Source organism: Camellia sinensis, chromosome 4 (genome assembly GCF_055761805.1).
Source record: "Camellia sinensis isolate YWXY chromosome 4, ASM5576180v1, whole genome shotgun sequence".
NCBI classification, from domain to species: domain Eukaryota; kingdom Viridiplantae; phylum Streptophyta; class Magnoliopsida; order Ericales; family Theaceae; genus Camellia; species Camellia sinensis.
In genome coordinates this window covers 151,402,440-151,413,849 of record NC_138964.1, presented here as the reverse complement: position 1 = coordinate 151,413,849, position 11,410 = coordinate 151,402,440, and the positions used below count along the sequence as shown (strand labels likewise).

The following is an 11,410-nucleotide window of genomic DNA, read 5'->3' as shown; positions in this document are numbered from 1 at the left end:
TTACTCAACACAACTTAAATTTTTTAAAAAGTGAACCCTAAAATCCAAACTAAACCAACTTAATTTTTTCAAATTTTGGGCCTACCTCCCTCGCTTTTTCTGTCAAACAAACAACCAATACCAGTCCCTCGGTTCTAAAAAACAACAACCAATCCCTCTCTCTCTCACTTCCAGTTAGGGGTGTGCATAATACCGCCGAAACCGTCGAAACCGCCAAAACCGCACTGAACCGCACCGCCAAGGCAAATTTGTTATTGTTTGTCAATCGAACCGCCGGTTTTTGGTAAGAAAAATGGCAAATTCTAGTGACACTTTTATCAATCCGCCGGTTTCTATTTTTCTTCCAAACCGCACCGACCCGCACCGCTATTAAATCATGTTTTATAGGATTCTAAAAATTCTTTTTCACTTAAGTTTGCTTGTTGTTCTATACCTTAGAATATAGTATTACATTACTGCTCGAGAGGAATTTTATGTATTATATTTGATCATTGTAGCTTCCACAGATGCTTGTAATGAACTGATGGCATAGTCGTTGATATTATCATGTTGTTGCTACACTTGCTGCATCAGAAGAAAGCTTCGCAAGATGCTTAACATCACGATATCTCTCGTCTTTTTTTTACTCTTTTATTTAAGTTTTGTAATTTGAATTATATTTTTTATAAATCGCCAATCCGTCCGAACCGCCAAGGCAAATCCGCCATTATTTACCAACCGAACCGCCGGTTTTTGATAAGGAAAATGGCAAATTCTAGTGACACTTTTATCAAGCCGCCACCCGCTATACGGTTTCTATTTTTCTCTCAAACCGCACCGACCCGCACCGCGCACACCCCTACTTCCAGTCTTATCTTTTGAAAATTTTGAAATCGGAAAACGTGCCTTAAACCCCTGCCTATAAAGGCTAAAACCTCACCGAGTCATCATCCCTCTATCTCTCTCTATAAGAGCATCTCCAACGGTGAATTAGATTTTTTATTAAATTTGAGTTAAAAATGATTTATTTTATCAAATTTGATACCACTCGTTCTAACGGTGCACTTTCATCAAATTTGTGCCAGGGACAACCGATTTGTCCACCGGCCGGTCGACCGGTTAAGCGAAATTTTTTTTTTTTTTTGATTTTTTTTGAACTTTTTGAACCTTTTAGTGGTCGACCGGCTAGTCGACCGGTTAGGTAAATTTTTTTTTTTTTTTTTTTTTACTGTTTGAACCTTTTCTTCGAACCTTTTGAACCTTTAGGCGGTCGACCGGTTGGTCAACCGGCCGGGCAACCGGCTGGTTAACCGGTTGGCCTCTCCCAACGGTTAGGAACAGTGATTTGGTAAAATGTTTCACCTGTTCTCATTTTGGTAAAAGATTTGCTGAATTCTGGATTTGATATCGATTTGGTGAAACCGTTGGAGCTCAAAAAAGTAACTTTTTCATCAAATTTTGAATTTGATACCAGGTTTGATGAACCGTTGGAGATGGTCTAAAATGGATAAATCGTAAGTTTTGTAGTAGTAATAGTCTAGTCGAGAGATCTCTGTTTCAATGTCGACTTCATCCTCTCTCAATCGATGGCTGAGGCTTGAGGTCTGTTCCCATCATCTCCCTCTCTCTCTCGATTGCTTCTTTTACTTCTAATTTTGATATCTGGATGCTCTCTCTCTCTCTCTCTCTATATATATATATATATATGTATTATGTGTTGGTATGTATGTTTTGGGGGTGGTAGGTATACCCTCTGTTTGCGACAGTTAGTGTCGCTGTTGGGATTTGCGGTCTACAATTGCTACGCAATATCTGCATCAACCCTGAAGTCAGGTCTCTCTCTCTCCGTTTACTTTTTTGTTTTTTGATTAGGGTTACTGGATCGACAATGCTACGTAACTCAAATTTTGTGGCTCAAATGGCCAAAACGACGTCGTTTTGAGTACAGAACAACATAAAAATGGCCAAAACGACGTCGTTTTGAGTACAGAACAACATAAAAATGGCCAAAACGACGACGACGTCGTCGTTTTGGCCATTTGAACCACTTTTGAACCACAAAATTTGAGGTACGAGACATTTTCCTTACTCGATCATACTTCTGGGACGTCAATTGGCTCTAACTCATAGCACATGGGAAGGAAAAAAAAATATTAAAAAAACAAAGCAAGATTAAAACATCACATTATAGCGGGTGAAATTTATTGCCAACTCATTAGAGCTGATTTTAGAACTCAAAAATTAGAACTCCAAAACATTTTACATAATCTATATGATTTTCTTTACCCTTTTTGCTTTTTTAAGTTTTTGTGTCTTCTAAGATTTTGCATCACAGATCATCCAATTAAGATGATTTTGAACTATTCAACACTTGAAGTCATAGTCATTTCAAATCCATGTCTTATCACTCTTCTTCACTTCAAATTTTGGCATATTTGATTGATATATAAGTTTTTAACATTAGACTAAGGCTGTCTTGTGTTTGGATCATGGATGGATTTTGGTAAGGAAAAATGTAGATGAAATATTGTTATATTTCACCCACCTTCATATGTTATTTACATTTCTCTCACTTTTTCTCTTTCTTAATCTCTAAATCCATGATCCAAACAGAGTAATATTTTTTCATACGGAAAGTTCATGATTTAAACAATGCACACCTACTAAACGAATGTAGCTGGGTTAAGCTTGTTAAAATGAATGAGTAGCAAATTAAAAAGTGATAGAACAAGAAATGAACGCTTTTGTGCGGATTCAAAGGTAGCTAAAATGGTTTGTTAGATGAGTATGAGTAACATCATTCCTGAAATACTATCATCTTGACGAAGATTAGAAAGGTTTTCTAAATTAGTTTGTTGAATGGTAGTTAGAATGTTTTGTAGGAGTAACACCATGTATCACATGTATTCTTGTACACAATTAAATCTTCTTGAAGAAGTCTATGTTTGCATAACTCTCATTAGTGTTAAAGCACCATGTTGCTCACTCACCGAAAAGTAATTGCATAATGTGGTGCAAATGCATCATTTGTACCCAGTTGCTGGACCAATTCAACCATCTATTCTATGGAATGATTTCATTTTCACAGGGAGCCTCAACACACAATTTCCACCATGTTTGGTTCTAGATAATTGAGTCCACTTTTTAGAAAATTAAATTTTTTTTATTTTTAGTGAATTTTTTTTAATATTTTACGGAATTTTTTAGATACATTTAATCTAAGTATGCTTAAAAAGTATAATATTTGTGAAAAAAATACTTAAAAAAATTCACCAAGTACAATACAAAAAAAATTACAAAAATTTAATATATTTTCGTATTTTGTTGAATTCAATGAATTTTTTAAAGATTTTGTACAAATTTTTTACTTTTTAAATATATTAAGATTAAGTGGATCTAAAAATTATTTTTTTTAAAATGATTAATTTTTAAAAAAAAATCATTAAAAATACAAAATTACAAATTAAAAATTCAAAAAACTATTTTTGAAAATTCAAAACTAACATTGTCATCATCTACTCTTTTTAACTTTTTTTGGATAGGTATTATTTTTGAGGGAATGGCTTCCCTCCAGTCCGTGATCGGACTAGAGGGTATTGTTAGGTCCGTGGAGGCTTATTATGGATTCTATTTCAATAATTCAAACTGTTCAATATGTAAAACTCATCAAATATTATGGCTCTGTTTGTTTGTGCTCTGAAAATAGTTTTCAACACTTGAGTTTGAGCATGATGTTTGGTAAAAGTTTTGGAATTAATTTTCCAAAACTCAGCCGGAAGCTCTGTCTATATGTCAAAGCATTCTTTTTGTTGCAGAGGGGGTGTTTGAGGGAACGGGACGTCCGGCCGGCTGTCCGAAACAGTGAATTTTTTTTTTGTAATTGATTTATATAATTGGGAAAAATATTTTTTGAAAATTTTTAAATTTTTTATATGCTTTAAATAATTTTGAGTTGTATGTTTAGTTATGAGTTGTAAATTTTTGTATCACATATCAAATGTCACATCAACAATTCTCCACTCAAATCAAACCTCTTTTCCAAAACTATTTTCAAAACTCTTTACCAAATAAATTTTCTACACTCAAATCATAATTCTACAACACACAAACTCAAAATATAACTCATACTCGCAAATCACATTTACAAAATACAACCAAACGCAGGTTATATATTTGTAAAAATTCACGTTGATTGGATATCAATAACTATGTGTCAAATTAGATTTTTGTAAGTCGATTATTTTCCACCGTTTATTTTTTTTTTCATACAAAACTGATTTGATCATATAACTATCAATATCTAATCAACGTGATTTTTTACAAACATATAATACTTGATGAATTTTACACATTAAACTGTTCGAATTATCGAAACAGGACTCTTGATGGATCTTCACAGATTCAACAGTACCCTCCCGTCCGTGATTGGACGGGAGGGAAGCCATTCCCTATTTTTAACTGCAGCTTATCACTGAGGCCTGAGTTTATTGCTTGTGGCAGTGTTTGGATGTGTGCCCTTAATCCACTGTGCATGCATCCTATGTCATCTGAAGTGAAAATTCAACGCTTAGAATTGGGTCATTAAGGATAGGAATGTCATTATATTTCTTGGACATGATCATATTTAGGTTTCCTTAAAAAGATCGCACTTTAGAGAATTAATGTCATCGCAAAGTAGTTTAAGAAATTTGGTTGACTGAACTTTAGGGTGTTCAAAACATTTAATTTGACTTACACTTGAAAGACGAATTTTTTTTTTTTTAATATTTTTTAAAAAAAATGACACAGATACTTGTTGTATAGTGTCGAGAGTCCACTGGGCATTAGCACAGCTACGAGACAAAAACTAAGACCATCTTTTCCAATGCTGGACATGCCTGAAACGAATTTAACAAATAACTTGCTTCCAAAGCTTCAATTAGACAGAAGAGTCTTTCTAGTGAAAATTCTCTGTTGTGATATTACAGCACTAAAAATGACATCTATCAAATTTCCAGATATTACAGCACTGCCAAGGGCTAAAAGAAAAGCAAAATTTCCTGAAACTATAAAATACAAAATCCGAGAAACCTAGAGAATCATGGAACTACATTTCACTAAAACTTGCGTCGCGGTGGCCCTATTATAACGAAAGTTAAATTAAATTACACAGGAATTTCACCAGTGTCTTCTGCTACATAGAAGTACAGGGTCTGCTTGACATCATGATTTTAACTCTGTAAAGCTATCCAACAATTTCATGAAGCCAGAAACACATACCTGATTTCAAATATATATATTGACACTTGAGTGTAGTGACGCAAAATTTAGGGAGGAAAATGCTCAACATCCATTAATGGGTAACCAGATTGTGCTATTCTCATTCCTCGAAGCAAACTCTTAGCTGTTTCCTTCTCCTGTATTAAAAAATCAACAAGTGCAAAGTTAACAAAACTACTATTTCGGCATGAAATGTATGTAACGTATGCTTTTGCACTAAGAAACACAGATAATTCTAAGAAGGTTATGTGTCCTGTTTGACACTGACCTAAACCAACCCGACACAACACCAATTGGACACACATACAAACACGGCATTATTTTTGAAAAAATTCTACGACTCAGACTTGCTCCAGACACTTGGGAACACGTGTCTATAGCTTATAGACAAAACATAAAACACATCACAAGTTTGAAGAAAATTTAGATCTAATTATAAAAGAAAAATAACGTAAGTTTATAGATATTCTCCTTGTATAGAGTTTAAAAATTATTTATTTTCAAATTAAATATTCATATATATGACATATAATAATTAATTAACCTTATATAAGACATAATAAATATAAAAGGTTATATATTTTGCACATGTGCCCATGTGTAGTGTCCTACATTTTTTTGCAAATTTACGTGTCATTTTGAACATGTCTTGTCAGTGTCCATGTCCGTGCTACTTGGCATTTGCTTGTGAGAATCGTCGAATAGGTAATCAGTCTTCAAGTCCATAATATGCAGGAGAAAGAAATCAAAACAACGTAAAGAAATGTAATACAACTTACTGGGCCGGTATAATCCAGAAGACGGGTACAATACACCTCTGCTTCTTCAAATCTCTTTTGGGCTTTACAATAGGTGGCAAGGAAAAGCAGAGCTTCCACCATATTTGGTCCTTCCCTCTCTTCGCCTTCCATCCTCTCTAGATCCTTCTTGTAGTAAAACGCTGCCTCTTCAAGACGCCCAAGCTCACTATGCAGCTTTGCGAGCTGGTGCAGGGCAATTGCTTCCCTATCGTTGCAATTTGCTGCTCTTCTGTAACACTTGATTGCTTCCTCAAGCATATGAAGCGGTTCGGTTTCATAACATTGAGCCATGGCAATCCATATCCGAGAATCGTTCGGTTGCAAGAATACTGATTTTCTGAAATAATGAAGAGCATAAAAGGGCATACCCATCATTTCATATGCTTGACCTAACCCATACCAGGCTCGATAATCACAAGGATTTATATCTACAGCTCGTCGATAGGCATCAACGGCAGCTGGGGTGTTCTTCATCTCAACATACTCGTGACCCATAAGTGTCCAAGCTGATAAATAATTTTTATTTAATTTTAGTGCCCTCCTAAAATACGTAACTGACTTCTCATGCTGCCCCTTCAAACTGTAATAATTCCCAATAATGCAACAAGACTCAGGCCTGTATTTGTCAGTCAAGAATACCCTGTGGGCAAGATAGCTGAGGGCAGAGAAACATTCCTTTGCATAAAGCACGTTAGAATACATATCCATGTCTTCGACTCGATAGGGGTCATTCCTTAGAAGTTCTTCAAATATAACTTCAACTTGTTCAAATTCCCTCAAGCTGTACTGGGCTTTTGCAATTTGAGCCTGAATGTAGTTGCTGAAACTAAAAGTTCCTTGTAGATATTCGTACTTTGCTAAGGATTCATTGTGCATCCTCAGCTCTTGGTAAGCACCGGCAAGAAAGAAATCTTTCATCCAATGGTTATTTAGATTAAGACTGTTCAATGTCTCAGAGGTAGTGCACAATGACTGCAACTCTGACCAAGCATTCCAGTTCCAAGGGTAGCTATTCACAGACTCCACAAGCACCGTACGAGCAAGATTTTCAACGCCTTTCTCTTTGAGAACAAGACCATACAAGTATAGCCCGAAAGGGTCAATCGAACCATTCTTTCGAAGTGTTGATAGCTCCCTCTCAAGAGAAACAGATTCACGATTTACAACATCACTTTTGCCTAAGGGTCCCTCGAGTTCAATCATCTCTTCTTCTTTTCGCTTTTCTCCGGCCTTTATGAAGCAGAAAGGGAGACAACAATATATAAGATCTAGGATATATATATATATTTTGATAAATAATCAAACTTTATTAAAAAGACGATACAAAGAATACAAAAAACAAGCCCACAAAAGGACTAAATAAAACTAACTAATCAAATCCTCTACAATATCGACAAAAACCAAAACATTTGGATCGACTGTACCCTTAACCCAACTATGCAACACCATCAACAATGTACTCTCTAACCATGAAATGAATGGCACTCATCCTGAAACACTCGCCTATTCCGTTCCAACCATAATTGATATCAACCAAACCAACCAACTATATCAAACACTCGCCTATTCCGTTCCAACCATACCAACCAAAGCAAACAATGGGAAGAAAGCAAACATAATTGATATCAAATCATAATATCATATCAATCCGATAATTGATATCTTTAAAATCAGAATTTCCTGGATAAATGCACTAAGCAATCCTACAGTACTTCTACCAGAATGCAACCATCTATAGTCAGAGTCAATCAAACAAATACATAACCTTGTTTTAAACAGGCATGGAAAATTCTGTAATCCACGGACAAATTCACTTTGTCATGAATGTGACATTTTGGTTAGTTCCTTTAGGTGATTGAATCAAGTGAAGCAACCAAGGAATGACCTTATCAAGATACTTGAATGTAGGGAAAAGAGTAAACTTATCAAGAAACTTGAATGTAGAAGAGGTGTTTCCTTGGCAGAGTGTTTGGGCTTATTTTTTTTCTTCTAGATCTTGCCCATTGAACTAAACATAATTCGTGCATGACTGCAACCATGAGTTTTTAGAAACAGCTGGAAACATAAAGACACTTTCATTCAACATTAATTTGCTCTAGTTGTTTTAAATGCTACTTAACCTTAGTTATATGAAAATCATTCCTTTTCCACCAGTTATGAGAATCACAAAAAGTGGGTAATATAGATCTTTGCAAGCAACTGACATTTACTAAAAAAAGAGTGCATATCCCTCATAGTATTCCAACATAATTTACTGAAGACAAATAATAAAAAAAGGGGGAAAAGAGTGTGCATCAATGGGAACAAACAATGTAGAACAATTTAACCAACCCCAAAACATAAATGCATGTGTGCGAACTATGTGGCCATGCCTGAAATTTATTTCCCCGCACACACCATCGCTAGCAAGCCATACAATCCATTTCGATTTAAAAATAAATAAATACAGATGTTCCATAAGCTACACACATGCCCATAACTCTCAGTCACATTGTCTTAAAACCAGTTAAATGTAGATGGATAATATGCAACACAGTACAAGTGCTGCACAATAAGGAAAGTAGTGTGTTAAAGTTCTGCATCAAAGACAAAAACTGCAGTACTAAGAAGCAAAAAATACAAGACTTATGTTGATAGTGCATGTGGCCAAACAGGGATCACCCAAAGCACAGACTTGGTCACAAATAGAGTGAAATGGTAAAATGTAGTGAAGCCCCAGTAGTTGAATTGAGCCTTATCAAGTCAAGATTCAATGCACTATATTGTGTGACTTATAACCCTAACAACATCAAGAAAGCTATATTAGTCACATACACCCAAAAGACCTAAAACAACTCAATATTACTAAAGAAAGGTACAGCAAATGAACACATGGAAAAGATCAAGTGATTGATAAGCAAGGTACTACAAGTATGCATAATGGCCATATTAACTTGAGAAAATAATGGATAGATAACAACTATAAAACTGAGAATAAGAAGAGAAGCGTGGGATTATGTTAAAATGAGGTCTGAAATCTAGACAACCATTAAGGTGGATTCAATGGCTAATACAGAAACACGCAAGTGGTTTGCATATTTTTCCCTTCCTTTACTTTTAAACCCGAGCAAGATAGTCAAAAATGAGGGAGTGTTTTCCGTGAATAGGAACTTAAATTTGTCTCACTGATCATTCTCCAGATTAAATAAAAAAATATAGTTTACGAGCAAAATAAAACTGGTTACGATGTCCCATACTATAAACAGCTGAACTTTCTTTTCTCTGTGATTGATGTCCCTATTTGAAGCAAGTTGCAACCTACCTTGCCATCAATCCTGCATAAGAGGGAGTGGCCGTGCAAATACACTCAGTTTTAAACCTACTCAAGATATCTAATCAGAGTAATTTACCTTCTCATACTTTTTAATTAAATATATGTACATCAAAAGTTAAATTTTTGCAGACAAAATGCAAAACAACTCTACCAATCGCATAACAAATATCACCAAATTAACAGCATTAAAAACACCCATTTTCAGGTTTAAGCCAGTAAGCTATTCGAAGTATGCATTTTACAGTTGACCCCATTAACGAATCCTAAAAAACCCTAATAACCAAATAATCAGTTACACAACAACTATACAGAAAAACCCACTACATTTAAAGAAAATTGAAAGAGAAGAGAGTTGGAACGAACCAAGTAGAGGGCATAACAGCGCAAGAACACTGCTTTCTTGCTGGTCTGGTCCCGAAGCACATGAGCAGCCCTCCGGTACTCTCGGCAGTCCAAATAGGACTTGGCCAGAAGGTAAAAGTCACTGTCTACGGCATCGTTATCGTCCTCCAGCACCGGAGTGGACACATACGATACTCCGGCGATCGGCGTCGAAGCGCTCTCATTGGTGCGAAATCGCCGGCGAATACTGGAACTTCCTCGCTGGAATCGAGTGTGAGAGGGGGTGAACTTCGCTGGATCTTGCTCGATTCCCAACAACTGTTCGGATGCCCTGCGAATGAAATCGAAATGGAAAAGTAGAAATCAGAGATTGAAGATTTGTGATGAGAATGGGGGGTTTAGGGTTTTGGGGGATTTGGGAGTACCATTTGGAGGCAGAGTAGAGACAACGATCGCTGAGCTGACGAATTGCAATTCGAAGCTCGTTCCTGCAACTCTCTTTCGTGCCCATTGACGATTCTCTCTCTCTCTCTCTCCCTCCTCAGATATGAAAAACCATGAGCGTGTCTATCGGCAGTCCGCGCCACGGTGTTCTTCAAAAAAGTGTGTACTGTGTAGGGCAGGAGTAGTGTTAAAAGCCACAAATCAAATTATTTATTCCAATTTTTTTTTTTCCCATTTCATTTTATTTTTTATTTGAGTAAACTTTTTTGATTTGATATGGATAATTTCAATTTTTTCATTAAAATCTTTTTGAAAATTCTTATCTCATCTTATCTTGGATTTCTCTTTTTATCATATTTGATATACAAAAAAATCATCTATGATGTTTTATTTTTTTAATTTTTTTCATCAAATTTAATTTAATAAAAGATTTAATAAATTCTTAATTTAATGAAAAAATTTCCTTTCGTAATTTGATTAACAATTAGTGAGAGAATTGACATTGATTTGTGTATTTTTTTATCAATTTAAATTTGATAAAAAAAAATGAACCAGATACTTTAAAGAATTATTTGACGGATAACTTTTTTTTTTTGTTATTAAAAATATAATTAAAAAGTCACTAAAAAGTAAATTGTACAAATCAATCATCCATAACTAAAAAAATCATTCACACCAGCCATATAAAAAAAAAGAGAGACCTTTACAAATATATTAAAGAAAAAATGAAGGATTCGTCCAGAATTTATTTTCGTGTGACCTCCAAAGACAGATCGTCTTTTGCTATTGTGAGTGTTGATTTTTAATCATACAATCAAATTGAAAAACTCAGTAGGAGAGTACCAGCAGAATAGAAGAATCCGTCGGTGATTCGTTCACTCGGGGGCACTCCGACGATCAAGTCAGCAATCAATTATCTTTCAGAGATTACAAATAGTGTTGAACTCACTGGACAAAGCATAAAAATCGTACCTTAAAGGCACGTGGGTGCCTTTCTTTTATAGGCAGCATTAACCTGATCCTCGTAGAAGCGTAGTTTCAATAGACTTTGGCTCAATGCTCATTTTGGACTCTCATCTAGATAGAAATAAACTTCCTAAGAGTTTTATCTTTATCCAGGTTGAGGTCCTCTCCTATTTTAGGATTCCTGTCTCTTATCCGCTCATCTCGGATTCCGCTATTTCTGCAGATAACCTCGGCCTAGCTGAGATCACCTCGGCGTCATAACCAAGACACGTGGCACCTCGGCTGACACTCCAACATCACCTTGGCC

The 11,410-nt window shown here is 35.5% G+C and overlaps 1 protein-coding gene across 2 annotated transcripts; it reads right to left on the bottom strand.

Moving 5' to 3' along the window:
• Window positions 1–4,013: 4,013 nt before the first annotated feature.
• APC8 (anaphase-promoting complex subunit 8) lies at window positions 4,014–10,354 on the bottom strand. Of its 2 annotated transcripts, XM_028239372.2 has the most exons (5): window positions 10,119–10,354; window positions 9,715–10,024; window positions 6,018–7,268; window positions 5,239–5,375; window positions 4,014–4,526 (listed from the first exon to the last, which is right to left on the bottom strand). In XM_028239372.2, the coding sequence occupies exons 1-4, from the start codon at window positions 10,202–10,204 to the stop codon at window positions 5,286–5,288; spliced, it is 1,737 nt and encodes a 578-aa protein (XP_028095173.2). In that variant the 5' UTR covers window positions 10,205–10,354; the 3' UTR covers window positions 4,014–4,526; window positions 5,239–5,285. The 2 variants fall into 2 exon arrangements, with proteins under 2 accessions (XP_028095173.2, XP_028095172.2); XM_028239371.2 differs by lacking the exon at window positions 4,014–4,526 and having other exon boundaries at window positions 4,867–5,375.
• Window positions 10,355–11,410: the final 1,056 nt, after the last annotated feature.